General features: G+C 36.9%; 1 protein-coding gene across 4 annotated transcripts in view; it reads left to right on the top strand.

The window, feature by feature from the left end:
- The window catches only part of ccser1 (coiled-coil serine-rich protein 1), a 128176-nt gene extending 114347 nt beyond the window's left edge, over positions 1 to 13829 (top strand). For 2 of the 4 annotated variants that reach the window (XM_020705831.3, XM_011479001.4), the window contains one exon: positions 7862 to 13829. In XM_020705831.3, coding sequence (XP_020561490.1) covers positions 7862 to 7971 — 110 coding nt within the window. In that variant the 3' untranslated portion in view covers positions 7972 to 13829. The remainder of the gene's footprint in view (positions 1 to 7861) is intronic. The other 2 variants (XM_011479006.4, XM_011479004.4) reach the window with 2 other exon arrangements.
- The last annotated feature ends 4042 nt before the right edge of the window (positions 13830 to 17871 follow it).

Raw genomic sequence — 17871 nt, forward strand, 5'->3', positions numbered from 1 at the left:
TGTGACGCTGATCAACAAAAAACAATTTCTTGTTGTCAACAACCAAATCCTGACTTTTTAATGGGAAATTCTGAGCGAAACTTTGATAAAACTGTGTTGTAGTAGTGTTTTTTTGATGTCCTTTAAAGTTTCTTTTAAATTCAATTTGACTTTGTTTTATATAATTGAAAGAAAGTCATCAGAGTGATCATTTTCAAAACTTAGTCCTCCTCTCTGCTATTGACTTTTGGATGAAGCTACTAATGCAATAACTACAATTTCAGGTGTTTCTGCATGTCAAATATAAAATCTGATGTTACAAAAAATGGTGAATAAATCAAACAGCTGTTGGTAAAAGCTTGAAATGCTGCAGAAACAAAGACTAAAGACTACAACAAAGTCTATATTAAGACAGTGAGGGAATACAGGGATGCTGCCTCAGGCTGTACCAAAGATTCACTTCCTAAGTGGGTCATGTATTGACAAAAAGCAGCAAGTTCAAAGCAAAGGCATGCTGTGGCCTTGAGACGTCAGGTCCATGCTCCGTTTCACTTCTTTCATTGTTTGTTGATGATTTATCTAGCTAAGTGCCCTCCGAGACTTTTCTATACACATCATGACTGTGAATAGCCAATGTTTCATAGTGAGCTTAAGCACACTAATGCTCTAAGTAGGATCTTTCCTACTTAGAGCATTGTGGGATTTTATAAGTGCTAAAATCGGGTTCTAATCTTGGTGGAGCTTTATCTGTCATTGACCTTCTTTTGTAGTTCAGAGTAAAACTATGTGTGGAGCCTACAGTGCACAAAGGAGAGCGAAATTTATCCAAAAAGTGATGTTTCACTTTTTATTTTGTCACTGTGGCAATAGCTAGAAAAGTGTGATATCCATCCAACTGTTGCCTGGTAATGATATTTATAAACCCTGTTTTCTGAAAACAGCTTATGATTCATATGAAGGAGAAAAAAAGTGTAAATAAAATCTTCCATTTACGGTATAAGGCTCTGTGTAACTAGACCCTCAGTGGCTCTGCTTTGTGGCTACTACGCAAACCATTTTGTGACACAAGTGATTCAGTTCTGGCAGAGCAGTACCACTAAAATCATTTCATTTGGCCTTTTTTATTTCAGGTCATTTGTAGCTTAAATCTGTTTCTTTTCATCACCTGAATCAGTTAATATACTGTGATAGTAGGATGATGATTTGTCTTTTTTTTTCCTTGTCTGTTGCATTTCTTGTCAGATGCCACTATTTTCCTAATTGTGTGCAGCGGAACCTCATGTCATTCAGGTTTTTACTGGCATCCTGGGTCCTGACATTTTTTCACATACTTTTATGCTTTTATGTTATGTTCAGGTATTCAAAAAATAATTTGTAACAGCACCAAGTTTTCTTTTGATGCCTGGAAGGTTAGCTCCTTTTCAGACACATCGATTTCTTGGAAATCACGCTTAATGCATTTTAGTGAAGTTCTTCAATTTTTATTAAAACAAACTTGAAATGATAAACAAATGTGTTTTCTTTTATCTTATTTGATCACAAACTAACTTCAGTTACTGCACTCTAAAAAGAAAAAAAGTTGATCCAACTTAATTGTATCACTTCAATTGGTAACATGTAAATGAATTAAGTTTATTCAACTTAATTTTTATGTCTATCCAACTCAATTTTATATATTTAGCTAACCTACATTTATTTTGTTTTTTGTTTTGTTTATACAACTTAAATTGACACATTTATCTAAAGCTTCAACCATCTAAAGCTTCAGCCTTATAACTTCCATATCAAAGACATGACTGACAGCAATGTTTTGCACTACAGGGCAGGAACTCACGTGTCGTGAACTCTGTCTTTAATATTGGGAAATACGGTGTTTTTCCACACAAGGGGGTTGTCATCATCCTCCCACAACTAACTCATGGTGGAGAAAGAAATAAACAGTTTAAATTACTAGTTAAAACAGAGTAAAACAGCTAGACAACAAAACACATGGACAAAAACTCACACTTAAACCCCAATCTGCCCAGATAGGCAAAGAAAATGGTTTCCCACAATTCCTTGTGCTGCCTTACGTTATGACATCATGATGCATTGACAGCTTCACACCAAAGTTACACCAACTTTTTTGAATTAAGTTGATTGAAAGCAAAATAACTGTCAGATAACTACGTGTTATTATTAAGTTGAATGAACTTAAAAAAGAAAAAGATTTATTTTCACCAAACTAAACAATTAAGTTAAATCAATGTAAAAACTACTCTTTTTAGAGTGTGTGGCAAAATTAAAGCAGGATATCTGTATATGTGAAATTGTAGATTTGTAGTTTATGAAGGCTTTCTTTACTCACATGTCGTCCTTTTTCTATTTATGCGACAACGAATGGTGATATTTCTCTTTTCGACAGCATGCACATCACCCAATCTTTTCAATGTTCATAAAAATAAAATAAAAAATGCCCCTCTCACCCTATATATATATATATATATATATATATATATATATTTTATATATATATATATTTATTTTATATATATATATATATATATATATATATATATATATATATATATATATACACACACACACACACACACAATGTACATAGATCCTAAATGTGACTTTTTCTTCACAGTCCACATGCTGTCCAGCTGAAGCGCAAGGCAGTTATTTTACTGGTCCTTTGTTTAGTGTTTGAACACTGATGTGTTGAAGATCTATGAGGGAGGTGTGTGTTATCCTCTTTAAGTTTTTGAAGTGTGAACTGCTTATAGGCGACAGTGAGATAAATGTGCAAAGAAAACACCAGTCAATTGCTGCCTGTGTGATGTACCTTTGTTCTCTGGGCCTTCACTGGACAACAACAATGCATGTCATCGTGCTCAAGATAAAAAACATTGCACACTTCACGAAATGTCAATAATTTGATTTTGTTTTACATAAATATCCCAAAATGTTGATTTTTTTTTTGTTTTTTTAACATCTTAAAACTTGCACTAATATTTACACAGCGTTCATATGCAGGTTCTAGTGAAACAAATTCAGATTTTTTGTTTCAAAGAATGCAGAAATTATAATAAATAATAATGTAATATATATAAATTTAATTTAGTTGACCTGGATTGCCTTTCAGAAATACAACAAGTGTATAATCGACATCATAAAATACATTCACAGACAGAATAAACAGTGCAAATGAAATCATCAAAGACCCATTTCATTCATCTTTTCAGCTCTTTTCAAAGCGTTTCCAGTGTTTTTTTATTTTTTATTATGATTTTTACATTTTTGGGCTACATAAAAATTAAATAAACGGTCATTTTCTAGGCTACAGTTTCTGCAAAGCTGAAGGAGTTCTTTAGAAATTCGCCTCTGAGTTGTGGGCGGGACCGTTGGCGTTGTGCAACCCCTTTCCCTCCCTTGTTGCAGAGAGGTCTTGATTTAAGTAGAGCAGGGAGCTTGTTGCATGCCCAACATATTTCTTATGTAATAAATATTCTTTTTTTTTTTTTTTTAATTTCCGTCTGCTCCTGATTCACAACACTTTGAATAAATAAATACTCAGAAATGCAATTTTGAGTGTAATTTAGCCAATACATGTCCTCCATCATGCCACAAAAACAAGTTAAAACACCAAAAACATAGTTTTTATTGTAGTGGACCTTTAAGAGAAGTCTATTTTAAACAGGTGAGTTTAAGATTTGATTAAAAACCAGCCACCGAATCAATGTTCTGGATGCCTTTTATTCTTTTCAAATCCTATCCATGGACTTGCAAACGGTTTGTATGGATAGCTGGGTGAACAAATGGATGTCTTGGTGTTTGCACGCCTGCAGATCTGCTTCTGCAGAGACTATGTCAGTCTGCATGAAGAGTTATCAGAACAATGTAATGTCAGTTTTTATTTTCTGCGCACCTTGATGTCAAACGTGCTCATGTCATCCCTAAAATGAATATTCAGGAATGAGGTGCCTTAGCTGAGACCGAACAGTCAGTTTTTTCACTCCAATCATGGAAGAAAACTGGCCAAAAGCTGCAGTTCCAGACGAGCACAAATCATTCGATATTCTATCCAGCTCTCTACAAGACTCGTGACATGAAAGCTTGTTGTTTTCATGCTTTACAGAGTTGTTTTACACAAACATGTCCATTACACATTGCTGCATTCTTCACAGTCAATAAAAAGAACAAAGGCTGTAGAGAAATTGGACCTTTAAATCACTTTGATTTACCTGAGTCTCTGAGAGTCTGTGTACTTGTTCCATCACACAGACTCTTCAGAGTGTTTGCACACACTGGTGTTGTTACTAGCAAAGAGGCAGCCTAGTTACAACAGAGTGTTCTTGAGAAAGGACACCTGAGTTTGTAATTCAGTCCTACTTATTTCCCTTTGCACCTTTTGAATCATCTTCGTAAACTTCTGTTTTATTTAACTGTGCACACGTCTTTTTATTTACTTCTTTACTTTCAATTTGATCAAGAGAACCTCATTGAGATGATCCACATCTTTTTTTAAGGGTCAAGGTGAAGAGGCAGCAGCAGGTTAAAACTGTGACATTCAGAAAGAGATTATAGTAAAAAAAAAAACTCTGAGATCTAATAAAACACAAACACAATAATATGGTAAGCTCAGCTTTTAAAGGTTGCAGGTTGATGACCTCTCTTATGCACTCTGAAAACTTCTTAAACATCTTAAACCAATCAGTTCAGTCATTTGTCTCAGCCTATTTGATTCCTGTTTTCTAACCTCCCTCTGTTTTGTGTATACTTTTGTGTGTTGTATGTGACAATTTCTGCTTACTTTATCTGTTTTATGTTTTTCTATCCCTAATGTGCACTTACAAGTGTGCCCCTCAAGCTTTTATTCTTCAGGCTAATTTGATTCACGGCTTTGATTCATGGCGCCTGTTCCCCAAACTTGGATCAAAAATGTCCCTTTGATGCTGCACATATGTTCCAACAATCAACTCTTGTGCTGCGCTTGGTAATTATTTCTTTCAAAGTGATCTGCCAATTTGTATCTCACTGTTCTTCCCCTACCTTCTGTTGTTTTCACAAATGTCTAAGGGTGGAAAGAAACTCAGCACTTTTTTTTTTCTTTGTAACATTAGAGATTTAGCCCTAATTAGGCCGCCCCTCAACAATACATGATAAAAGATATTCAACATATTGTACTTTTTCCAGAACACCCCATGCTGAAAATTTGGCTGAAATGGTAACTCTCACGTCTCTTAATTAGAAAACGGAATTTGCGAGAAGTCTCGTAGGGTTTATCCACCCATTAGAAGCTATTAGAAAGCAAGTATGGACTCCCAGAGCTGTCCTTAAAGCTGTGCAGACAGCAAACAGCTTGATTCTTAGGCCATGTTTTTTATTTTGTAAAAGTTACGAATGTCCTTTTGTTTATAGTTTACACTTTTTAAATGACATTGCTAATAACTTTTGAATATTTCCTTGCGACTATTCTAGTATGGTGTTACAATAAGTAAAGGTACCCAACTTGAGAAATATAAAAACACATTTCAATTTGCCAGTTTTATATATGTAGATATATATTGCAATAATATATTTACATCGTTTGTCTGTATTGTTTTGGTTTGGTAAATGGTAAATAGCGTATACTTATCTAGCGCTTTTCTACCTTCTTTGAAGGCCCAAAGCGCTTTACCGTCACAGTCCCATTCACCCATTCACACACACATTCACACACACACACTTCCTGCTTATGTTCTAGAAAAATCATGCTTGTGTAAACCCCAAAGATAACAATATACAACCACTATCTTTTAGAAAGAAAACTAAATCTTCAAATCTATTTATATTAAGAAAATAATAATTTAAAGACATTTATATTTTCTCGTCTCTTCTTAGTCACAATTCCTTTTAGATGTACCAATTTAACTCGTACTCTGGTTCTTTCAGATGAAATTAAAGCTCAGAATAGTCAAAACTAAATCACTGCATCCGTTCACACTTAAATATGCAATAAATAAATACATGAATGCATAAATACATAAATAAAATAAAGCTAGAAATAGCACCTCTGAGAATTCTATTTAAAGTCAAGTCTCAAAGGGTTGCAGGATTGCACAGGCTCTAGCGCTGTGTCCAGTGTGAATACACCCTTAGAAAACATTACACTTTTTTTTCTTTATTTGAGCTAAAAACCGCATAATCATAATTAAAAGACCACTGGGAATGTTTTTAAAATAGCTCAAAGGATGATCGAAGCAGATCCTTAAAATGCTCCAAAATAAAAGTCATCTACTTACCTGAGGGAAAATAAATACAGTTTTGTGGATAAGACAACAATTATTGAAATACTAGCTGTTGGACATCTTGGTATGATAGTAGGTAGAGATGCTGGCAGACACCTGAAAACCCCAAAAGATTAAAATAGTTGGTATAACAACACAAATAAATTCTCATGTGGGAATTTTCCTTTTTTGACTTGTTGTTTCATCTTTATGTCCACACTGAGAAATCTAGGTTTCTTCCATGACACAAAAACAAATATATTAAATTGTTTTGGTGGTTTTAATTTGTCAGCTGATGTCTAATTGTCCTGTTTGTCGTTTTGTGGCCCTCAAGCAAACTGATGATTTGTTGAGAGTGTTCTTCATCTCTCTTCAGGTCACATTTTGAATTCAGCTTTCTAAGGACCCTGAATAGGAATAGCATTTATAACACAGAATTGTCCTTAAAGAGATGAAAATCAAATCTTCTTAGACATGCTTAAAGATCAGATAATTCTTTTCAAGAGTTGGTAATAATTAGTCTTCTCGTGGGATTATTTTCTGTTATCTTGGTTTTCATACTTTGGTTATTGTTACTCACTCCCTATGATTATGCCTTAAAGCAGAACTTGTAGAACCACCACATTCAATGTCTCTACATTCTTATCATTTCTGTCTTTGATTTCAGGTTGACTGTACTAGATCATAAAAAGTGGCTGCATCTCTGAATTAGCGGCAGCATTGTTACCCTGCATGGATTCAGCTAGCTGTGTTCTGGCTAATTGCATTTCAGTTCTCTCCCACCAAATTTTTCTGCCAGCAACCTCAACATTATGTTTCTTTTAGTATTCATTTGCATGCCTGAAGACACAGAGCTGTGGTGAAAGCACATAGGCATCATGTTGCACAGACGTACACCACGAGCACATATACAATTACAAAGACACATGCTCATGCATATGCACACCACACATAGAAAAACACACACACGCATGTCAAGTCTGCTTACTTTCCCTGGTGGTTCAGTGTCAGATGAGATTTGGTTTCTTTAGTGAACACGGCACACTCACTGTGATTTTAGTCGTATGTGTGCGAGATTGAGAGTTACAGAGAGGATGGGGCAGTGATGAGATGGATTGCATAAGGGGGTGCAACAGAGCGTGAAAGAGAACAGGTGGCTCCTTTTTCTGCCATCTAGCTTTATGTGCCATCTTCCCTATTGTGCACGAGTGTATGTGTGGCAGGGAGTGAGAAGCCATGGCTTTATGAGTGGAGGTTTTTTACGGACTTTAAGTGCATTTGCATGTGTTCATATACGTTACATTGTCCTGCTTCTCCCAGAATATTTTAGTTTGTTCTTAGAGACCATGGTTCTGGTTGGTTTAAGAGCAATTAGATAAAACTGCAGGAGGCCAAAAAGATTGGTTTTCTAAATGTCACCCAATTAGTAATCTATCCGTAGCACTCAACGCACTTATGTTTCAAGTTTCTTTAGTTGTTGCTACATTTCCTTTTCTCTAAAAAAAAAAAAAAAGTTCTGCTACTAATACATAAAAGAGTAACAGGTTGTCTTACACACTCACAGTCTAAAAAGTAGAGTTGTGTTCTTACTTAGAGTTCCGTTTCTCTATTTGTCTCCCTTCTTTCAGGTCAGTCATCCAGGCCGGTGGTCAGGTCTAGGCAACAGCAGCAGCCTGGCTCCAAGGGACCGAAGGGGGGTACGAGCTGTGGGGCCAACACTCGGAGGGGACCTCGCTAACCAGCACCACCTGTGTCACTACACGCCGCTGCATGGACGACCTACTGCCTCCGAGAGGCACACTGCCAGAGAGGAGCGCCACAGCCAGCCAGTCATGACACAGTCTGCAGTCCGCAACCCTGTTCTGAATTTTGCTCTTGGTCCCTCCAAACTGTCCACTGCCCAAGCGTCACCCAGCACACCACCCCAGCTTCAAGCTTCACAATCCAGCCTCAGCACAAACCAGTTCCCCGGGTCAAACAACCCTGCTCCATCTCTATCGTCTAAGCAGCCTGAAGCGATGTCCTCCTCCTCTGAATCCTTAACCTCAGGAGGAGGACCAGGAGGAGCCAATGTATCAGGTGTTAGGAGAGGAGGTGGGGATCACCTTCCACCAAGCCATATTCCACGTTCAGTTGGAGCCAGCCCCTCCATAAGCCTTCACAGTCTTGCTAGTAAGGGTAGTCCCTCCCAATCCCAGAGCACACTGTCAACAGACCAAGTGTCCAACTCAGCTTCTAACCCTTCCTCAGCAACGTCATCTTCCTTATTCACAGGGCGTTTAGGACAACCCCCTAGAGGCCCTTTGTCTCTGCACAGCTACAGCCGTAAAAATGTCTTCCTCCAACATTCCCTTCATACGGCAGAATTACAAGCTCTGACACAGAGAGACAGTTGAAGGCACACAAATGTGAATCTGTATTATAAATGAATGACATGAACTTGAGGAAAACTTTAGCTGCCTCATGCTTTGCTGCTTCATCTTCAATCACACAAAAACAATGTAAATGCACCTCTTACCATCACATTTTGTAGTCCTGACCAGCTTTCGGCCTACTTTCTTTCAGACATTCTCTCGGTTTAGCACAAACACACACACACACACATTTCTGGCTGTGAGAATGAAAAAAGGCAATCACTCGTCTATCACAGCTCCCACGTTGTGTCATGCTGACAGTTCAGATGAGCTTACGCCCACACACACACACAAAGTGCATACAGACTTGCAAGCACTTATCTGTGCACAGAAACACAAATGAAGCCATGCACACTCGGCACCGCATCATCTGTAATATCTCTGCTTTACCATCTGCACAAATAACAGGGTGTTAAAACTCAATGAACAGACGAGGTGTATGGATGTTAAAAATTCCTTTTTTACCCATTTGATCATTTTAACAATAAGCCCAGAGAGCTTAATTTGCGCCTGCAGGAACATGTTATCCTTTCAACAGTCCTGCTTAGATCAAATCCAGATTAGGAGATTTTCTGCTGTCCTCTTTTACATTTGTGTTGTTTGGAAAGATTGGGAAAACAAAAACGCATCAACACTGAAAAAAAAAGAAACTTTTTTTTTTAATTCTCCATTCAGTGTTTCACAAAAAGGTTGAAAATATTTTTTGAAAATTGCCATGTGCAACAATTGGTACTGCTTTTATTATTTTTAAACATTACAAAAGAAAATTCGATTGTAGTAAAAGTTAAGATATGACAATCATAAAAAACATGAACATATTACTTTTCTATGTGCTGTTTTTAATTTAAAAAAAAGAATGAGAACTTACTGAATCTATCCACTGCTTTATAAAAAAAATAGGCCTATTTTAAATCAGAAATTACTTGAAATAATGAGATTATGTATAAAAATCAGCCTCCTTTTTTCCAAGAATCTTTGCTCATTCCTAACAAAACCTCAGCAGTACATTTGAATTTTTTGGACAGCATGTAACTGGAACTTGGCCATTTCCTTCACACTTTTGATGGTGTGTTCTATTGCTTTAGACCAAATTTGCAAACCTTTATTTAGCAGACAGAAGGCCTCACATTAGTCATATTCTTAAACCTGAAGAGCTTCATTGTTGACTCGGTGACCAAAAGGGCCCCAAGAGCAAATCCTAAGAAATAATGCTGTGATTATGATAGGTTTCTGCTGGAATGGTGTATCAATTTTTAACCTCAAATGATGGAATGTAAGACCGAACATCTCTACTACATGCGTTTTAAATATTTAAATTTCTCAGTGAGGCTTGAGACGGTTTTTATGGAGCTTTTTTTTTCTATGAGCATTGATTTTTGGGTAAATTAGCTGCACAGTCTGCTCCTCGGAAGATTGGCAGCTGTCTTGAAAGCTTATCTTTTGACAGGCGTCCTTCAGCGCTCATGGAACTTCGAACCCGGAATTGTTTGGAAACAGTTTTGTTGCTCTTTTAAGATTGATGGGTAGCAACAGTCTCTCTTCTAAAAACCAATGCTCATGTCATTCACGTTTGACATTGTGCGAACACACACCAGCATTAGCTCTGCTTTCACGGAGGTCTGCACACCTGTCGATGGCGAGTTCATCAAAGACCAATGATTAACAGCCCCTGGCTCCCTTTGAAGTCTAAATAAGATTTCAGGGATACGTCAGAATTCCCTCCCAACTCCCTAACTACTAAAAAACGACATAGTGCGGGATTATCAAGTGCCCTGGATTTTAAAAGCAATTCTGCTGCAAAGTCCTTCAAACGCAATGCATTGTGGTCTGCATTCACCAACCTAGTGAGCATTGATGCACACTGTTTTTTTGCAGAGACTTCTGGGAAATTGGTAGTGCACTGGACTTTGGAATCGTAGGCTATGTCTAAATTCCCTCCTTACTCCCTAACTAGTAAAAAACTACATAGTGCAGGTCTAAATAGTGCCCTGGATTTAAAAAGAAATTCAGACACCATGCTCACTGCTTTTTTTTTTATAAACGAAAAATATGGCATCACTGATTTCACGAAGTGAAAGGCTTATAAATACGAGCATTTGACAAAGACCCCTTATGAATTCACATAAATGGTTTTGTAATGATGAAAACGTGGATGGTTTATTGAAAACTAAATTAAAATACATATTTCCCACAAAGAATGTTTGTGGAAAATGCAATGCATTGTGAGCACTGATGCATGCTGTTTTTTTTGCAGAGAGTTCTGGGAAATTTCAAAGGCTGTTGATTTTGAAATTATAGGCTTTGTCTGAATTCCTTCACTACTTACTACATACTGAACTCTATAGTGGGTTTGCCATTTTGTAATGTTGTCCGAATCTGCAATTCCAAAATCCAGCGCCCTAGAAATTTTCTTAGATTGGCAAATATAGACCACAGTTCATTGCGTTTAAACAATTTTTGTGAAAAAGAAAAGCGTTTAAATATAATTTTTTATTAAACCATCAACGTTTTCGTCTTCAGAACACAGTGGATTCTTAAGTAGTCGTAAAATGCTCGCATTTATTCGATTTCTTTTGTCATATTTGCTGTACTAGTAGTAGGTAGCATGGTGTTGTAATTACTTTTTGAATCCTGGGTACTAGATAGTGCGGCACTATATCGTTTTAGATTCGACAAACACTTACGGTAGATCCTTATACTTGTAGTGATTTTATACAGATAAAGGAAAAGGTGCAAATTTTTGCACATGGCTTAACAAAGAGTGCCCTGTTCGAAAAGAAATGTCCTTATCATTTTATTGTGAAAGGTAAAAAGTCCAATATTATCCTTAAGAGGTTGAGATTGAGGGTGAACAAGTTTCTTCCTTAAGAAGATAAATAAGACATATAAATGCCTGCAAAATGTTATTGGAAGCATAGTCCGATTATAGTTCTGGTGGTTGGCCGGATGAAAGTGTCTATCAAATATTTTTTTTAAAGATTATTACAACAGGTACTACACTTTTACTGTTTTTGACTTGTCAAGTAAGCGGTTGTTAAAAAAAACATCTGAGCCAGAGTGTCAAAGCAAGTAATGGTTCAGTGACTTCACATTAACCACTGCAGAACTGCCATGAGATGCTGCTGGGTCGTACATTCGTGGATGTGACATATCACAGTTAAATAACTGAAAAATGTGGGCTTTTTTTTTTCAAAAAACGTCCATGTGTTGTTTTTACAGCTGGATCGTGTGAATTCTGTGCTGCTGAATATATTTTCTCTGACATAACAAGAGCGTTGAACATTCATGTCTTTCCCCCAACGGCTTTGAGGTAAACAAACCCAACAGTGTCAAGCAATTCCCAGCTCCTGGCATCCACAGAACATGTGAGATGTTGGAGAGGTTGTTGACCTTGTCCGACTGTAAATAGCACCTGACCTAAGGGGAGCCGTGTAAATTGTGTGTGTGCTGTAATGACCAACTCACGAGAAAAGGACCTGGTAGTGGTGGAGAAAAGGACATCTGAAGGACAGCAAATCTGTTTCCAGGTGTGGTGGTTGCAGCGCCCCACCTGGTCTTCTAAAATGCTGAAGTATTCTTTTGATTCAAACCTTTTCCGTGCTATAGCCTTTTTTTTGTTTTTTTATGACATCCTGTCTTTTCAAAACACATTGTCCCCGCCTTTATCCTAGCATGCTAACAGTACCTTTGGTTACTCTCGTGTTTTTTCGCCATTCATTTTCTCCTCATATGAGCTGTCAAGCAGAAACCTTATGTGGCCATCAGAGTTGCTGTGACGGACCGGCTCCAGGACTCAATCCTGGACGGGACCACAACAATCCATTCCAGCTTCCTAATCAGGGTGTAATTTTACACCTGGTAAGTACAATTAACTAGCAGGTAGAGTGGATGGATGGCATCAATTTGGCTCGTGATGAGAGGGACTAAAGTGTGCAGCTGGAGCGGGAATCAAAAGTCTCCCGCTTAGTTAGCTTACAGGTGCCAATGCTTTGTTGATGGGTGACCCTTAGGCTTTTCAAATCCCTTAGCGATGCATGGATTATAATGTAGTTGACAAAAAATGTCTTTAGAGGATATTTAAATACGCAGGGATTGTTTTCTCATGCATTTTATTTGTCTTTACAACTAAACATGTTTCTGACAACAACGAAAAGAAAACAGCTGCAGTTCTGCAGCAACGGACCCGCCCTATAAATCTTTGTTTGATTTTATCATTTTTTTTACTTAAAAGCACATTGAAATCACAACACTATATTTGTAAAAAAAAACAAGCTATTTATTGTGTTTTTTTTCATTGTTTTGCCTTATTTATATTTATTACCCTTGTATCATTTCCTAAAAGCATCAAGACATATTAATTAAAGGAAAAATTAATTATATTTAAAATTGTATTTAATTGTTCAATTTTTTTCTGTCGCAAATTTTGTGTTGTTGATATTCTTACAGGTTTATTCTGTAATTATGGTTCTTTTTGTTGTAACGAATAACTGTATATTTGTGCATACAATGTTTGTTGGTGCATAGAAGATGGAAGCGCAAAAACAAAAAAAGTCCAATCCAGTTCAAGATCCAACTTTTAATCATTTGGGATCAGATCTGGTGGGAAAAACATAAAAAATTATTATAGAAATTTAAGAAAAATCATGCTTAAATTACATGTAAAGGTCAGTGAATTTTATCATTTGGTCTTAAAACTTTCCCCTTTATGAAATCAATACTTTGCACTATTTCTTTTCATAGAAAGAGTAATGTTCTTAATCGTTTTGCGTCTTTAAAAAAAGGCTGACCATTTAAAAAAAATGTTTGTTTGTTCTGTTCGTCTTGCCATCCTTGACCGGTGCAGTTGGCAGATGTAAACTGACCACTTAGTCCATAAATTTGTTAGATATTCAGCAATTAACCCACGCAAGCACGAAGAAATAAAAAAGCTCCTTCTCATTTATAGAGTTGTTTTTCACTTTATGTGGTCCCTTGAAGCCAATTTGGAATTTAATATCTTTGTCAAGAACGACTTTTATGGTGGTCAAACAACTTCAGAGTGTATGTTTACCCCAAGTATTTTCACTGGATGTGTGTGGAACACCATTTTGAATTGATTGATTGTTCATGTCCAATAACAATAAAAGGTTGTCCACTGTGTGCTTATCAATATTCTGAACTAATAAAAAGGGTTAAAACATTACATCTAGACTTTCCTGAAGTCGAGCTTCTCCTCTTTTGTTTCAGGAGTTTTATTTCGAAATGAGAACCATATGTAAAATACCAGGAGTGTAATAAAGCAAAGAGGGGAAAACGGACCCGAGGTCTAATAAAGGTGCACGGCAATAACGCAGTAAATCTAGGAGACCTAATTCTTCTTCTCAGGCAGCGTGGATTTTTTAATGTCTGGATCTCTAAAGAAAAGAATGATTTAAGTCGCAGGCTGAAAGTGGAACACATAACAAAGCAATGAATTAAAGAAAGAAAAGTAATCTTCAGGGTCATTATCCCAACTCTGACTGAGAAATACTTAAGTTGTGACATGTGAGTGGACTTTGAAAGTGTCTGTCTGCTCACAGGAGCGCTGCTACCTCACTGAAATTAGTTTCCAACCTATTTTAGTAAGTTTTCTTTTGGCAGTGACCATAGAGTATGACGGTGTTTAGAAAATCAATTACCCGGGTGTGCATTTGTGAGCATGTCTTGTGTGTGGGATGCAGACTGACTGTTTACGCCTTAGGGAGGACCTGCGCTCCCCTCTCATATCAGGAATTGCTCGATTAGTGTTGGTGATGTTATGACTGGCTGAGTGGAGCACTCGCAGGATTTGAAGTCTGCCGCTCTCATGCTTACTTGTTGTAATTGACAAGACAAGGTCAGTTCATCAGTAAGCGGACTCCTAATTGATGGAGCTGTGAAATCCAAAGAGGTCACCTAATAGACAGGAAAAGTTGTTGCGTGGGATGAAATTAGCCAGAGTACCTGTTTCAGTAAAAGAAAACAATAATCAAACACTAATCTACGGTTATTTAAATGTTTGCTCGTATATTTACTACTGATTTAAAAAAAACACCAAGCACCACACGATAGGTGACAAAGAAGAAAAGAAGGGCAGATTTGCTGACATTGACATAAAAAAAACGTTTTTTGTCAAGAAAGTCGTCCCGTTTTTGATTTTCAGAGCTCTTTGAGCAAAAATGGTGAGTGTGAACATTTTGTCTATCTAATCAACAACAAAAAGTCTCACTATAAACACAAAAATAAAATAAAAAGTGTCAAACTGACAAGCTCTGCTTCGCAAGATCTTTGTGGAAACGATGAAGTACGATCCACAGAAATAAAAAAAAAAAAAAAAAGCTTTTGGAAACTCAGAATGGGCTTTAGTCATCTCTCATGTAACGCTAGAAACTACAGAACCTGTCCACCAACCCTCTACCCATTACATTTTAATCACTAAATTGCACACCTTCACTTTTACCCATACTTCCTCTAAAAGATGCTCGCATGTCCAATCGCTGGACCACAAAGATGGTTGAATCCCTGACTAATCTGTTATACATTTAGTGACACCATTACACATAACCCACACTCATCTGAAGGCATAAGCACTATGGTCTGCATTAATACACATGCATCTGTATGCATGTAGAAATGCATAATGGATGAAACAGGGTAGGATTTATGGTTGAGCATGAATACTTCTCTGTTGAGAAAAAAAAAGAAAGACCCTCAGTTATCTCTGAAAAAACCTTAAAGGTGACAAAACAAGTGTCCCCCTTAGTTATGATTTTCAAAAAATGAGATTATAGTGACACGAAAAGCTAAGCAGTCCTCCAAGCAGCATCACAGATAGTCGTTCTGTTGGGTGAGTTGTGATGTTAACCACACTAGTCATGATCTTTGGAACAAACGCAAAGATTGTCTCAGAGCATTGAACCAAAACTCCCAGACAAACCTATTAAAGGCTATAAAACCATCTCCAAGCAAGTTGATGAACCTGTGACTACAGTTACACATATTGGAAAGTTTAAAGTCTACAGTCCTTTAGCCGACCTCCCTGGATGTTGACAGAAAAGAGGAAAACATGACAAAAATGAAGACAACAAGAGTAATCAAAGTTGTAACCCTTGTGCTATCCTAGGCACTTTAACATTGGGAGTTGGTTCATCTAGACCCCACTAGACAGTGCTCTGAACCTTTTTTCTTCAATGATTTGTGTTCTTCACTGGTGTCCATGGATTACATGAAATCTTTCCACCTTTATCCACCTTTGTCATGGTAGGGAGAACACGCCAGTGCAAGGATGGGGTCATCTAAGATAGCACAAGGGTTAAAGACATGAAAAGTTATTTGGAGAACTTCAAAAAAGGTGCTTGTTCATGTTGAATCTAACCACCGAGGAAAACTTGCCATGTTTTTCATGTTATTAAGTTGAAGCATTTCTCATTTAAATTAATGGACTTTTCTAACAAAGTAGGGATGTATTTATTCATTTTACCAACAATTTGATTCATACCATAATCTTTGGTTGATATTACTATTCATAATCCATATTGGTTCTTTTGGAACGATCCGATTCACTGAGATGAAACCGATCCATGACGTCTTTGGCCAAAAATTCAGCCAGTAACTCAGAGATAAATAGCTGGGTACTGAACAGTGCATGTGAAGTTTTCCAGATTCCTGCTGTTTTTCCAAATCAAAATAATCAGAAGGGAACATTATTATTATTATTCTACCACACTGAATGGTCACGCCTTTGCAAAATTCAAAATGTTTTCACACATTCGACTGTAATGACGGCTTGATAATTTTTTTTACCATCATCGCATAAGTGTTGTCCGCTGTGATGCAATCAGCGGTTTTTACATTATAGTCAAATAAATCTACTGTGCCTCAATCCAAACAGTATTCAGTTTGTTTCATTTTAAAATGATTTTATAATTGTATAGGTCCATTCGATTAACAACTTGCCTAAGACGGATTGATCTGTTTGGATCTTAGGAATAAAAATCAATTGATCGATTAAAGTCCATTAATCGTTTATTCCCTACTAACAAGTGACTCATTAGTAAATGGTTACTTGTACTCGTCCTGGAATCAAAGTCACAATGTAAGCTGTGATCTAATAGAATATCTTAAAGAAACTAATTTACATTTTTTATTACTTTATTTGTTAAATAATTTAAAAAAATGACTTCACATTCCAGATAGTTTTCCCCATTTTAAATCTTAACCACTTGATTTAAATGAAAAACTCTTTTTAGCTGTAAAGCAAATTTACTGATGTAGGACAAAATATAAGACAAAAAAGATCAAACCTGACTCTTTTATCAGGTCCCATCTGTTATGATGAAATCCCCCTTATATTTTCCAATGCACTTCATAATCCCTCACTCTAATCTCCGTCACTCGTCCAATCATAAATTTCTCTTGCAGTTTCATCACCCTGGGTTTTATTTAATTTAACTTATGTGACTTTCACCTCACTCTTATTTTTTAACATTGGAAAACTATTTGCAACCATAACAATTATGGCCTTGCTGCACATTGTAAATTGACGGCAAAAACAGTTGGAACCATGTCTAGATAACAAAAACGGATTGGGGTTTCAAAGGTGTTGCATAATCCTCCTGTCGGGATTTACTCCATCAGTCCGTCAGGAACTGGTGAGCTCACCTTGAAATGTTAATGTACGCAAAGAGGAAACTGAAATCGTATCTGTGTTTTATTTCTTCCTGTCATCGAGCCATACCAGGATAATGCTGTGAACCAATTAGCAGCTGTTTTTGTTTCAAAACTGTATCTGCAGAAAAGGGAAAAATGTGCTTCAACATTGCAGGTTGTTAAAGCACAACCTGTCGGGAGGCAAGAGCAGTTTGGCAGCGATCACACAACATTTTGCTTTGCTATTGAGAAAAATGTAAAATTACATGCTTGTTTAACTTTACAATACTAGCCAGGGAGCAATGTTCATTTGAAAATGTCCACAGTAGTTATTCTCTGTACCTGCTGGTTGATGGCTGGAGAATGCACAACAGACCACTTTAACAGATTATAAAAGGAAGGCTGAATCCGAAATGCTTCCCTACAGCTTCTCCCTATCCCTGCATTTAGCCCTCCGAGCTGAGAGATATGGCAAAAATAATGTCTTCAAATTTAAATAGTCAGCGATCATCCACGTTAGCGCGGAGCTGCCAGCGCTTGGAAAATACATACCAACATTGGTTTTATAACTTTTAAAA

Source organism: Oryzias latipes, chromosome 9 (assembly GCF_053564925.1).
Source record: "Oryzias latipes strain Hd-rR chromosome 9, Olatipes_Hd-rR_3.1".
Classification (NCBI taxonomy): domain Eukaryota; kingdom Metazoa; phylum Chordata; class Actinopteri; order Beloniformes; family Adrianichthyidae; genus Oryzias; species Oryzias latipes.